Consider the following 14,224-nt stretch of genomic DNA (forward strand, 5'->3'; position numbering starts at 1 on the left):
CAAATTGCCAACCGATCAGCGTATCGGTGTATAAATGTGTGTGAATGGGTGCGTGATTCTATTGGTCAAAATGATTGGAAAAACGCTATACAAGTTGGATTTACCATTTTATTGAACTTCTCAAAAATAATTTAAAATAGTTCATCTGAGTCTATATATTAAGATGATGCTGAAAAGTGAAAAATAAACGAGATGAGACTAGAATCGCCTTTTTCTTTTTGAGCAACAGGAAGCTTAATCTCTCATAATTACTTGCAGCCGCGACAGAAGCGTTTTAACACGCGGCTCGAAGGTGGAAGGCAGAAACAAGCGATCTGCTGCGATGAAAACAAAGTGGCATCTTTTTATTATTTTGTTTATTTGTGCGTTATCACTTGGCTCTATCTGCTGTGCGGCGGATTCGCACAAATCATTATTTACCACACGGAGAAAAGTGTCTAAAGTCATTAAACCGTCTACCACAGAGGACAGAGGGGCCATCCAGAGGATTTCCAGGCTCAAGCCTCCTCTGTCTCAGCTCAGGTCGGTTCATTCCTACACGCTGGTGACCCCCTCTCTGTTTCCTGGGGAGCCAGAGGCTTGGATAAAGGCGGACTCGGCGTACGCACCGGACGTTTCTGTCACCTGCTCCCCTTCGGACTTTGTGGTGCGGGTCAAGCCAGCTTTCTATGGTCTGGGCGCAGAGGCGCAGGAGCTGACGCTGGGCAGGGACTGTAGAAGCAACGGCATCTCCAGGCCGCACGGTGACCTACTCTTCACGTATCCCCTGACTGCGTGCGATGGAGTGCGGGAGGTAAGCATGTAGCCATGTGCGGCATTTTTTAGGTTTCAGAGCCATTTTTAACTGTCTTACGCACAGCTGCCGGACGATTATCTGGTCTACAAATACGTGCTCCACTATAAACCGTCTCCAAAACGGTTTCCGAGCAGAGCGCACCAAATCGATGTCAACATTGAATGTCATTATCAGAGGTTAGATTTGCTTCTCTTAATTTTAAGGCATACAGTGAGTTTGAAAGTGCAAACGACTTCCATATTCCTTGTCCTTCAGAGACCATGCCGTCTACCAATTGGCGGTGCAACCCACATGGCAAACTGTTGTTCTGCGCAAAAAACTGAAGGGACGTCCTATGGAGTTCCAGATCAATTTAATGGATGGTAAAATTATTATTTTGAACAGTTTTCCTATGAAGCCCTACATTCATAGTGGACGGCTCAATCAATTTGAATGCTATTGAAAATGTTTTTTTTTTATTTGTTACAAACTCTGGCTTATTTTCACAAGGTGCGGTATCTCCATATTTCACTTGACATGGTTCTGCACATCTTCACTGTGGCATAACTGACTTTCTAAATGGCTCAGGTTCGTGGAGAACACCGGCCAAGTCTCAGGTGTACCTGCTGGGACAAACTGTTAATATCCAAGTCTCTGCACCTCATCTACCTGCTGGATTAAAGTTGTACACCAACAGCTGCTATGCAGCACCTTCTAGTGGCTCCAAATCCTCCCTTAAATACACCTTAATAGACAACTTTGGGTATGTATTCAGAAAAATGGTAATTTAGGTGTTTGGTTATTTGTATATATATGTAAAAAAATTTTCTGTTTTTCTTTTGAATCCACAGGTGTATGCTGGACAGCAAGCATGAACCTGGATCCTCGCAGTTTGTTTCTCGGACTGACAAGACCCTGAGGTTCTCCTTGAGGACATTCCAGTTTACAGCCAACCCTGACACTAAGGTGAGGATGGCAAATAATGGTGCTAAAGGTGTTTTTTTTTTTTTTTTTTTTTTAATATGCAACTGATGAGAGTAATTTATTGTCCTCTTTAGGTCACCATCTTTTGCAAGTTGTTTGTCACATCAGGGGAACCCGGGCCTGCTCAAAAATCCTGCACCTACCAAGATGGCAGGTGAGCAATGAGTTCTTTAAAAATGGAGGCATATCTATGTATCTGTTTACTGTTTCTAGGTAAACTGTAAATTTTCTCTTGCAGATGGCAAGCACTCACTGGTGAGGATTCAATATGCGAGTGCTGTGATTCAACATGTGTGACCTCAAAACCACGGAGGGCACTGGAAGGTTTGTCAGTCTGTCCATTTCTGCTCAGCTTTATAGGGCGCTTGTGCTCTTCAATGAATATCTTCTTTCACTCATTCCTCTGTATTACATATAACGCATGCTTTAAAATGTAATTAATATTGACCAAAATGTCAAATTTAACTTTTCACTGGATTGTTGGGGGAGAAGAGAGTCACAAAATTTCAATAGAAATTTTAATCCATTTTCAAACATGGCTATTGACTATCATACCACAATCTAAGCCTGCTGTTGACAAGACCCATTGATCTTAAGTGAACCAGCTATCATTAAAAATTTATTAAATTATCGGTGAATGCAATATTATGTATATTTATTTAATGCTTTAGATTTTTAGTGAACCAAACACTTCTGGTCTTTTGTTCCAAAGGTTTTGCTGTCAGTAAACCATTACTAATCTCTGATCAGCCACAAACATCTGAGAATTGGTACCAAGAAATGATCCCATCTGCAGACAACAGGGGACGAGAAGATGAAGGCAAACTACATTACAAAGACCTAAATGACAATCAAAAACTTTGGGAGGATGCAGCTGGTGAAAAGCATGAAAAGGCAAACGAAAAATGGCTTGAAGAAAGTGAAACAATCCGTGGAGAAACGGTGGAACCAGAATTGGAGGAGTTGGCTGACAGTAAGGGGGTCTTGGCGCACAAGTGGAGTGAACCTAAATTATCAGATTTAAATGAGTTTGGGAAAGGTGAATCAAGATATGAAGAAGCCTTTAAGGCAAGTGAAGATGAAATCACTGAGGTGAAAGATCTGCTTCTTCCGAGGGTGCATTGGAAGGAGACGTTTACTGATGTTGTCCGTGAGGGGAAGCCGAAGCCCCCTGACCCGGAGGAAGGAAAAACGAAGAAGCACGCATGTAGAGGGGATGAGAACAGGAGGATGATGCAAGGAAGGAATGATGATGGTGAGATGGAGGAACAGGAGGAAACATGGTATTTCACATGGACATAAAACAGATGGCCCATCTGCTTGAGGACTGATCTGATTTTTGACTTGCTTGTGCACAATAAATGACAGAAATCCAATGACTGAAGTGTCTTGTGATAACTTAAGTTTAAACTCTATGTTTACTCAATCTACTTAAGAATAAGAATAATATTCAGTACAAACTCTGGAAAAATGATGGCGTAGTTCACCATCTCTTCTGTTGTGCCACCTTAAAATTTTTAATGGCCTAGTCTGCCCATCCCTATGAACATTTGCTTAACCAAATGTGCATTAGATTTTTGCCATACCCAAACAAAAATTTGGACTTAATTAAAAAAAAAAAGCTGAAGCAGTACTGTAGAAAAGTATTTGCCCCCTTATGGACTTTTTTTTATTTATTTTTTACATGTTTCATATCAAACTTATTTTATAATTGGAACCAATTAACTATAACCCATTGACCCATTCTGTTAAATTCAGAATCTGTGAGATTTAAGTTGGAGCCATTTTCAAATACTGAAACCATGGAAGTGTAGTTAACCTCCAGTAGTGGTTTTCTTACAAAAAATACTGCAAGAGTGGATCCCAGAACATCCAAGTACTGCATGCTCCATTTGCTTTATTTCAGGTTGGTGGTTATAAGACACTTTAAAAATGGCATCTATAGGAGAGCAACAAGTAAAATAAAAATACTGCAGACCAAAAACAAGAGTTCCTCTGACTTTTGCCAAATGACCAAGATAATCCAAAACAGCAATTCAGAAAATAAACATACTTGGTCAAATAGGATACTACTGCTATCCTATTTGACTTTGCCTTATACCTTATGTGGTTGAAAAACAATTCTGCAAAGAATTGTGGACCAAAATTCCTCCATAGTTTTGCAAAAGACTCATTGTACATGTGATAGAAATGGTTGCAACCAAGAGTGGTACAACTAGTTAGGTTTGGAGAGCTGATGTATTTTTACATGGAGCCTGGTTGGATTGGGTGGGTGGACCCACCTTAATCAGGTCAACTTTGTTAAAATATTTATGTGAAATGCAGGGAGGGAATAGTTTTTCACAGCACTCATGGTACAGAAATTAAAATCACACAATTTCTTTCAGTGTTTAAGTGTTTAATTTTCATTATAAATGATTATATCCTCCATTTCAGCCTCCAAAACCAGTTTGAACAAAAATAAGTTGGGACTGTGAGTGGAAAGCATCGCTTCCCACCGTCAGTAACGAAAGCAGCATGAAATGGGCTTCATAAAGAGTTTTTGATTTGACAAATGACTGCAAATTTAAACAATGTACTTTGCACTAAGTGAAATCCTCTCTAGGGAAGTCCAATGAAAAGACAGAAATAACTTAATATAGTTTTTTTTAAAACAAACATAATTGGTGTGGAAACTCTTTTGGAAAATATACAGAACTCTGTGGAACACATCTGTAATTATTAGATATGTTAAATAGACAAATGTTATATAAACACAAATCAGTTCCCAAAGATCCCATTGATACAAGCAAAGACTGAAGCTTTGATTCAGCAGGACATATTTTAAGTGGTGCAATCACTTGACACTAGAGGGCAGCATATTCCCTCCACGTCTTAAGTACCATGAACAAAAGTCCCTCTGGCAAGAAAAATATACATTACTTGCTTTCTCTAAAATGCAAAATGAATTAATAAAAATTAAGACCCACACCATTAACATGAAACTCAAACAACTTTCTAATGCATAAATTCTGAAAATAAGAACCATATCAATTCAAATCCAAACAGTTGCATCAAAAAGAAGTCAGTGTTATTTAGTCCTTCCAAGGTCTCCTTCAGGCTTTACATTCATGCTGATGATGTCCCGCTCTGAACAGTACCTGCTGTCCCGTTTATTTCCTCTGTGGTATCTGCAGACGAAAAAGACAGATACAATTAGATTTGTAGCATGCGAAATGGGTTGGACTGTAGCAGTGATGCTGATTTGAATGACGACTGTTAAAGCAACGCAGCTCTGGGCATGACAAGAACTGTTAAGTTAAATAGTGCTAAAAATTTTTTTTTCAAAGCATTTATTCCTTTAGGCATAGACCAATAAAACAAGTTAATCTCTTTGTTCAAATTGCTCTTACCTTTGAGAGCATCTAGCTGTGTTTCCTGTCCTGCAGTTTGCTCCACAGCATCACTGACCTCAGCCTCTTTACCCTTTGCTTTCGGTTTTTTTGCTACAGGTGGTGGCACTCTCCCTACTATCTTCGACTCTCCTTCACTCGTCACCTTAGTGGAATCTTCCACGTTGTTTTGCACATTTTCCTTCTCTTCTTGCTTTTGCTTCGTCTCAATCACTGCCTTCTTGTTGCTTTTGGAGAAGATGAAGCTTGCAGTACTTGACGGCGATTTAAGATAGTCTGGAGGGGACAAAGGTGAGAGCCGAGAAGAAGGACCCTGTTTCGATCTGGCAGCTGTCCTGAGGCGAATGGCCTCTTGCAGGTTCATGGAGCCAGAAGAGGTTGTGGCAGGAGGAGACCTTGTCATTGGAGAGACAACTGTTGGTAAAGTTGCAGTTGAAACTTCAACAGACTGAGACAGAGTTGGTGGTGAGGTGATGGTGGCAGGTGGAGATGTGGAAGTGGGATGTGTCATGATCAGAGATTTTCTGATGGGCTTCTGAGGAGCCTCACTACTGGAAGATGAAGTTGGGAGCTCTTTGTCAGGGAGCTGTTGGTTCACTGGGGTCTCAGGCTTTGGTTGCTCTTTCACTTCAAGGGGTTCAGGACTGTTCTTTACAGACTCCTTGGTTGCATCCTTGACCTCTTCAGCGGGTTCAAGGCTGTTAACAGTCTGAAGCATGACTGTCTGCAGAGAGGATGAGGTGGCATCAGACGCCGATGCCTCACTTTCATCTTTTGCAACTTCAGGGGGTCCAGGGCTGCTGTTAATAGACTGAAGCTTGACCATCTGCTGAGAGGATGGGGTGGCACTGGACACTGATGCCTCGCCTGACTCCTTGGTAACTTCAGCTGGTTCGGGGCTGTTGTTGATGGACCGAAGCTTTACCTTTTGGAGAAAAGACGGTGTTGGTTCCTCTTCCATGTCTGTGGAAGTTTCAGTGGGTTCAGGGCTGTTGTTCACAGACCGAAGTTTGACCATCTGCATAAGTGATGATGTTATAGTAGAAGAGGGGTGCTTAAAGACACCTTTAGAAGAGGCCTGCTCTCGAGTTTCAAGGGGTTCCAGACTGTTTTCAACAGACCGAAGCTTGACCATTTTCAAGAGGGAAGGGGTGATAACATTCGACTGTTCTCTGTGTACATCAGATGCACAAGCTGTCGTTTGGTGTTGGTTTTCTATACTTAGAGGGCCATATTTATGGTTACTGTTGGCAGGAATCTGTGCTGGCAAAGGTGGAGGCAACGGAATGTTAATAGGTTGAGTAGAAGCAATTTCTTCTGCCTCTTTTAGTGAAGAAGCATTTCTGAACTCAGATGGTGGTAAAATTGGTGCCTCGTCAGTTCCTGAATTATCAGTTGAAAACTTGAGCAGAGGCTCTATAGGAGGAGGGGGAGGAATACTCTGATGAGGGATTAAAATACTGTTTGGTAAATCTTTAGTTTCAGGTTTTGGTGGGGCACTCTTGTCTATCTTCTGCTCTGACGATTGGAGCTGTGTTGGTAGGGGTGGAATACTCTGAGGTGCAACATACTTTCTCAAAGGACCTGCCTGTTCAGTGGAGTAAGATGTTTCCTGGGTATGTTGAAGAGTAAAGTCTTTAGAAACCTCTACAGCTGTCGGAAGATGGACTTCTTTAACAGGTGAAGTAGATGCTGAAGACTCTTTTGGTGGGACAGAGCCCTTTTCAGTCTCAATGGTTGGTGGAAGGGGAGCAGTATAGGGTGGGGGAGGAGGGATACTTGATGAAGGAGGCACCTCAACACAATCTCCTTTCACATCTTGTCTAGTAAGCACAGCTCCAGGTGATGATTTGCAACCATAACTGTTCCTATTTGGTGGCACCTGAGCAGGTGAAATCACTCCCTCCTCACTGAAGAATGGGGGTGGTGGAAGTGGAAAATCTAGCCCATCTGCTCCGTTGACGCCAGCTTGAGCCATTGGTGGAGGAGGGGGAGGCCAGGATGATTCAGGCGAAACAACTTGTAGAGATCTGGAAGCCTCAGCGGTCTGTATGGCGGCGAGTTGTAGAGGACCACTCACCGATGAAGAAATATTCCCTGCAGCTTGGCTGGACGTTTTCTGACCTTTCCTTTCACGTGTTTCTATATCCTTCACTAACATCCCATTTAAAATGTCACATACTCTCTCTTTCTCTTCCTTAACGCTACCTTTCAAATCTCCATTCTGAGACAATCTTTCAATCTTCTCTTTGTGATTTTCTGCATTTAAAATCCCACTTTCTTGAACTTTCTTTACCTCTAGCGATTCATTTATAGGCTCTGCCGTGTACTTGTGTTTTCTTTCTACTGCAACGCTCTTTACAGATCCTTCTCTAGACACGGAGGGAGACTGTCTCTGTTGTCTCCTGTCCTTTGGATTCTTCTTTATGATGGCAATAGGGTTGTCAGGAGCAGGAGGCCCCAGGAGTAACTCAAATGAACGTTTACTGTGAGCCCATACCTCAGGGGGAGGCGGTGGTGGGGCGTGGACTTTGGGTGGGGGAGGGATGTTGAAGAGTTCTCTCAGGGTCTGAACTGAGGGGCTGACACTCACTGTGTCATGTTTAGGTTCAGTAATCCCTGTCTGGGTTGAGACAGCTGGAGCCAAACTAGAAGAGTTTGGCCCAGAGAATAACTTTTGAAGCTTTGTAAGGAACCCCTTTTTGTGCTTTGGAGATGTGCTGGGAGGCTGTTGAGGGGATGTTCCATCTTGGCTGGAGTAACCACTGGATGGAGACAATAATCTAGTGTGCTTGTTCTCTTGAAACTGTTCCTGCTTTTCTTCTGAAGGGTTTGTGAAATCTGTTGCTGCAGCCTTTTTCAAATCCTCAGTCTTTGGTGCCAGTAGCTGAGGTTTCTTTAAAGCGAATAATGTGGAACCTGTAGAGTCATCTAGAGAGCTGGTGTCTCCATGATAACCAGGGCTGTCTACACATGAGGGCAATGGAGATGATCCAGGTTTATGGTTTTCCTTTTCCTTGCTAGGGACTGATGGTTCTATTGGAAGCTCTAAAAGATCCTGTGATCGCCGTTTCACTTTGCTGTGAAGGGAATAGGAGCGACTTGGAGGAGGAGGAGCTCGTTTGGACTTAATGACAGAGAGGCTACGCACAAATTGCCCATCTTTCTGCTGTCCCTTAATTAGGACCTTAGTGTTGAAGGTGCCATTAGAAGAATTGCTATTGACCTTATAATGTTTAGCAGACGTATCTACATTGTAGGGCATTTTTTGCATGCTGCTGCTGGAGATGGTTGAAGAATCGGACACTAAGGTGTTTGAAGAATCTGAGCTGCTGCAACAGGAAGTGTCAGACAGAGTAGGACCATTATAGCGGGAGACAGAGGTGATATTGGAGGAAGTGGTTCTGGATGAAGAAGCTCTAGACGAAGCACGGGAGGGAGCTGGGCTGGACACCATCAGGCTGCTCTTGCTGACCGTGCGGACACTGTTGCGACTTCGACTGCGGCTGATTTCCACTACGTCAATGGAGGGTGGCAGCACAGCGTTGGGAATTATTTTAGACATGTATGCAGCCTGGGGTGACATGGTCATGACTGGGCTAGGGGGCTTTTGTTGGAGACTGGATGCAGTAGTCATCCACGGCACAGCCACGGACCGAGGTCTCCGCTCAGATTCAGAAAGAGGAGGGAAACGGTGCAGCAGGGCCAGGTCATCTGCATGGGCAGCATGGGCAGCATGGGCAGCATTCAGCTGCGCCACCTTCTCTTTGCTAAGTGGATGGATGATGTTTGAGGCTTGAGGCCTGGAGCCTAGTATTTCTGGTGATTCTGGCCCAGTCAAAGGGCTGTTATCTGTATCTCCGTTGAAAAGTTGTTCTTCATCCAGCCGCTGAGTTACTGTCCATCCCACTCTATCCAAGCCTGATGGAATTAAAAAAAAAAAGTTTATAGGCAAGCGACAGAAAATGTTATGTTCTTACAAAAAATAGCTGCATACCAAGCTCTTTCTGAACATGTCGTGGAATCCCTGCAACAGTCCTCCGGTGACGTTTTCGTGTTTTGCTTTTTTCTGACTTTTTACCAGAGTTCAGTGGTCTGAATGTTGATGCTGAAAAAGCATAGAAAAGCAGGAAACTAAATATAAAACAGGTGCTTTTAACTTCTCAGAATAAGATACAATAAGTTACATTTCCTACCTATGCATGAGACAGGTAGGAATGCAATAAATCAAACTACTATAATTGAAATTATTTTTTAAAAGCTTTTACTGTACTTAAATTGAATTTATGATGAAACAACTGATTTTTGCAATGTGGGTTAAATTAGTTAGATAATAAAATTGGTACAGAGTCATTTGTTCCCTTTGTCAATTCAGATGCACATTTCGTCACAACCTATTCCATTTCCCCCAAATCAACGTGCTTGCATTGCAGAACAGTGTTTTTATTTCCTAGTTCAAGATGTTTGATGAATGACTGGGATAAATAACCATTCGAATGCTCAAACGTCACTTACAAGTGAATTCAATTTTGTATTCTCTTAAGATTTTATGTCATATTTTACATAAAATCAGGTTAGCAGATCTGATTTTAAAACTGGACCCACAGAGTCTAATGAAATATAACAAATAATTCTAATCCCTGATAGAATGAAACCTCTGAGCATCTTTAGTGGAAGATATTATCAAGTTGAGTCATATAACCAAATTTGTTGTGCTATGCTATGACAATTTAGAGTACATTTTTAAACTTTGGTAAAAGTTTATATGAAAACAAATGTTGAAAAGGAAAAAAAAAATAGGGTAAAAGTAAACAAATCCAAGTGTGAAACCTATGGTATGATAATAAGGAAATAAACACTGTTTATATCTCATTACCTTGCCTGGTGAGTCCAGAGCGGGACGATCTTGCGGACATCGATGATTGTCTCGAGATAACCGAGGATGTGTCAGGAATGGTGCTGTCTGTCACGAACCCCGCACTTTCCCCGTCTGTTTGGACCGTCACAGTCGACTAGGATAAAATGAAATGTAAAAATATATTTAACAGATAACAAAAACATTTCATTTATTTGTACATAAAATTGCGTGCCAAACTTACAACTGTGCTTTCATTATCTTGATACTCCACTCCATTACCGTTTTCTGGCAAAAAAAAAAAAAAAAAAAAAACATATGTTCAGACTCACTGCAAATTCATACAAGTAACAACATCCCTTCCTTTCAAATTAATCACATCAGCATACCTTCTTCCTGCATCATTTTCAGCCCCTCGAGGGCCTCGGTGTGGAGGTCCTCCACGTACTTGGACCTGCTGCTCTCGATAAAGACATTCTCCTGGAACTGTGGGGGAGCTGGAGTCTTGTCATCATCAATTAGCTTTGGGACAGCTTGGAGGGAAGAAAAGAAAAAAAGGAAAACCGGATTAGCTCACATTAATTTGAAGCTTCTTTTGACAAAACACTAACAAAACAGAGAGACCAGAACAGTAAGAAATGAGACGCACACAAATACATGGGAGTGCAAATAATAGGTAGGACTTCAACTTAGCTTACATGTGTAAAAACATGACCATCTTGAGGGTGCCATTGCAAACCAAGGGTTTGCTAGATAAATGAACTAATTTCATTATATATGCTGAATACTTATTCCCTGTACCATTCCACTTTCTTACATATTATTTATGGACTTATTTGTTTGATTTTTATGGTTGTGTGGACTATTTGATTTTTACCAACACTGTAACCCCATTGAGATCCATTAGAAATAGGAGATCCATAATTCTAGTGTATGTAGATTAGTCCCAAATACATCAAAGTAAGCAATAACAAATAGTATCAAACTTACTTTTATCTTGTACTTCAAAACGTTAAAGACTCAGATCATCAACCTATCACAAGGCCTTTATGCAATAGTGAGAACTGCTCTGCATTAAGCTGTTCTACTTCTTTAATTAGACTGGAATTAGCTTAGTGGCTGCTGCCAGTTTTCACTTTCTTTTTCTGTAACAGCTTTACAGTGGCTTCTGAGATGCAGAAAAGAAAACTGTTTATTTACAGGTAGGCTTAATTTAAATTCCTTTTAAATTCTTGAGTAAAATTTTAAAAACAGTTTTTTGTTTCTTGAAAAAGGTGTTAAATGTCAACATAACATTAGCATTCTTAGCAATGTTGTGTGAACATCAATCAACATCAATAAAATACTTTAGATTTCCAGGGAGCAGCAACAAATATCAGACTTCTACAAGCAAATAAGGCTGTTTTCACTTACCCTTATTCTTCAAAACAAATGGAAAGCACTTAAAATATAAGCTAAAGTTATTAGTTGAAAGTACCACCATTGCTACTTCTTATTTCAGATAAAAAGTGATCCAAAAGTTTAGAGTAAAATACACAAAAATTGTCTGGAAGGGCAAAGATATACTCTCAATAAACAGACTTTTGATCAACAGATGAAGGAGCATCTCAAAAGCAGTCAGGCTTGTTTTGATGACACTGATGTCATCAGTGAAGGTCCAATAGGAGAGCGGCTAGACAGCCAATAGAATTAGGCGAAAGACACTAATCCTCTTTTGCCTAATTTCTGACATAAAACCCCTCCATTCACACTTAGATACTCTGAATCTCATTGTTGTTGCTCATCACCTCACCCCGATTGGTCAGCCAGGAAGCAGATGCTGCTGATGTTGACCTCATAAACAAAATCAGAAAGAGAAACACAGGAGTTGCCAAGGCTTAAAAGGTAGAGGGCATCGAGGTTGCGCTGTGTTGCATCATTCACTTACAAAAATGTAAAACTACAGGTAAACTCTGTAAATTTGATTAGGAAAATTAGCGCAATTGTATTGCACCAATTTCTTTCATTGACGCAATACAAATAGTGAAAATCATTAATGATGTAGATCATATACTGACTATGCTTTTACATCTAGTAGTTATTATTATGGCTTACAACTAATGAATAATAAATGTTAAAACATAATTGTAGCAAACATTAATAATTTGAAGTTTATTTACCCATAAACCACCACCGTAAAATTACTATAAATAGTTTAAAATACTTTATTTTGTACAAATTTATTCATATATATAATGACTTTAACTTTTAGAATTAGTGTCTTAAATTAGTTTAAGAAATACTAAAAATCAACATTTCCTGACTACACTCTTAACAAAATTTTGAACTTTGCTTCCTTTGAATTCATGTACAGAGACGTAAACTTTGCTGTTTTGCCACAAGATGGTGTAAGTGAACTGAAATCAGTCAAGCAAAGTAAGCTTAAAACCATGTTTTCAACAGAAGCCTGCAGCTCCAGAGAAACACTCAAACACATGAAAAACAACAGTGTGTTCGTTTTTAATTTGGCTTTTAGCTTGCACGATTTGAAGAGGCACCAAAATCTCAAGAAGCCGTTTAGGTGTTGTGACGACACCCTCCTAATTCTGTTAATTTGCCCTCTGTAAATTTAACATTGAGTGTGAAGCTTTTTCACTTCCTGGTGTGCTGAACAGGCATGACATGGAAGAATGTTTGACATCTGAGCAAATGGAAAACATTCCCATGATTGTGATCCTAACAAATGAGTCAGACAAAAGCACTTCGCAAAGAAATGGACCAGTGGTACCGGTACTTTAAGACAAGAAAAGCATAGCTCTAGTTTAACAGGACTGGCTGCTGAAAAGCCTTCTGTCCACATGTGTAAACAGAGAGCTGCTCAGCATGTAAGTGAGTCTAAGTGAGTCTAGGAAAATCCCTATCTAGTTACCATGACAGGACACAGAACTAGAGACGCCTGTAGTGATGGGTGGGGCAGGCCTGCTCATCAGCACAAGCCCCACACTGTCACTCGTCCGTCACTCTGTAATCTTGTCCATATTAATGACACCATCTGTCACTGCTGGATTGTGAGAATCCTGCTGCTGATAATTTATGAACTCAATAAACTCATGTTTACATCTCAGACTTGGATATTCATTCTGATCATATTGACTGTGTGACTATTCCAGACTAAACCAGGAGCCAAAAGCAGCTTAGTTCGGATTTATTTGGCATGGAAATAAATAAATAAATTCAGATGAGATCACAACAAAATAACCAAACATCTGCTTAAACCTTTTTTTATTGTGATCCAAGAAACACTAAGGGATTAGAACATGTGTTGAATGTGGAGAAATGAGGGAATCAGGGCATAATGACACCATAATAAAAACTAACTACAACTAAAAATGAACTACTTAAAATTAAATAAAATGAGATTCAAATAAGCATAATGGGAACCATCATTTTTTATTAAACTAGTTGGCAAATAATTTTTCTTGGGAAGAAATTTTACAAAGAGGGGTGGCCAGATGTTAAAAATCTGTAATGGGCTTTCTAACACATGAATATGAGTGGACCTAAACCATTTTCTATAGTTCCGGTTGCACGTTTAGAGATGTTGTTCTACTGGAAGATTAACCTCTGCCCAAGTCTCAAGTCTTTTGCAACCCCCAACAAGTTTCATCCAGCATTAACCTGTATTTAGCTCCATTAACTCTAACCTGAGTTAATGCTTTCCTAGCAGGCGTGCTAGGAAAGCATCCCCACAGCATTATGCTGGCACCTCACAATATGGATGGTCCATCCAGGGTGATGTGCAGTAGTTTTATGGGTTTTTTTTTTTTACACTTTTTGCATGTAGCTCAGAAAGTTCCTTTATGGCTCAAACCACAATTGTTTGCCATGTCTCCAACAAGACTTAGGAAAATTTAAATAGGACTTTTAACAAGCACTCTACAACCTGAGCTGTGGATCTCTGCACCCCTTCTAGAGTTTCAATAAACCTCTTGACTAATTTTCTAATAAATTCTCTCTTTGCCTGGCTGGTCAATCTAGGTGCCCATGTCTTTGGAGGTTTGCGATTGCACTAATCTTTTGATTTTCCAGCCACAGTGCGCTGTGAGATGTTCATAGCAACTTTACACCTCACCTGTCTGGTATATTCCTTGTTCTTCATGTTATTATTCTATGCTCTACGATCCTTAAAAACCCTAAAGGAATGGTTCACACTGAGATTAAATTACATGCAGGTGAGCT

At 40.5% G+C, this 14,224-nt stretch overlaps 2 protein-coding genes across 2 annotated transcripts in view; one reads left to right on the forward strand and one right to left on the reverse strand.

Annotated features, from left to right (window-relative positions):
• The first annotated feature begins 127 nt into the window (after positions 1–127).
• On the forward strand, positions 128–3,135 carry LOC106913903 (uncharacterized). Its single transcript, XM_014980341.2, has 8 exons — positions 128–793; positions 860–972; positions 1,052–1,158; positions 1,364–1,538; positions 1,627–1,741; positions 1,834–1,913; positions 1,998–2,083; positions 2,472–3,135. Exons 1-8 carry the CDS (start codon positions 323–325, stop codon positions 3,059–3,061), a joined length of 1,737 nt encoding a protein of 578 aa, XP_014835827.2. The 5' UTR covers positions 128–322; the 3' UTR covers positions 3,062–3,135.
• Positions 3,136–4,136: 1,001 nt separating this feature from the next.
• The window catches only part of LOC106913904 (uncharacterized), a 30,807-nt gene continuing 20,719 nt past the window's right edge, over positions 4,137–14,224 (reverse strand). The window contains exons 3-8 of the mRNA XM_014980342.2: positions 10,396–10,539; positions 10,251–10,294; positions 10,028–10,163; positions 9,149–9,259; positions 5,152–9,072; positions 4,137–4,929 (exon numbers count right to left, since the gene is read on the reverse strand). Of these exons, the coding sequence (XP_014835828.2) occupies positions 4,868–4,929; positions 5,152–9,072; positions 9,149–9,259; positions 10,028–10,163; positions 10,251–10,294; positions 10,396–10,539 (4,418 nt within the window). The 3' untranslated portion in view covers positions 4,137–4,867. The remainder of the gene's footprint in view (positions 4,930–5,151; positions 9,073–9,148; positions 9,260–10,027; positions 10,164–10,250; positions 10,295–10,395; positions 10,540–14,224) is intronic.

Source organism: Poecilia mexicana, unplaced genomic scaffold (genome assembly GCF_051168715.1).
Source record: "Poecilia mexicana isolate PSO_F unplaced genomic scaffold, ASM5116871v1 scaffold_22, whole genome shotgun sequence".
NCBI classification, from domain to species: domain Eukaryota; kingdom Metazoa; phylum Chordata; class Actinopteri; order Cyprinodontiformes; family Poeciliidae; genus Poecilia; species Poecilia mexicana.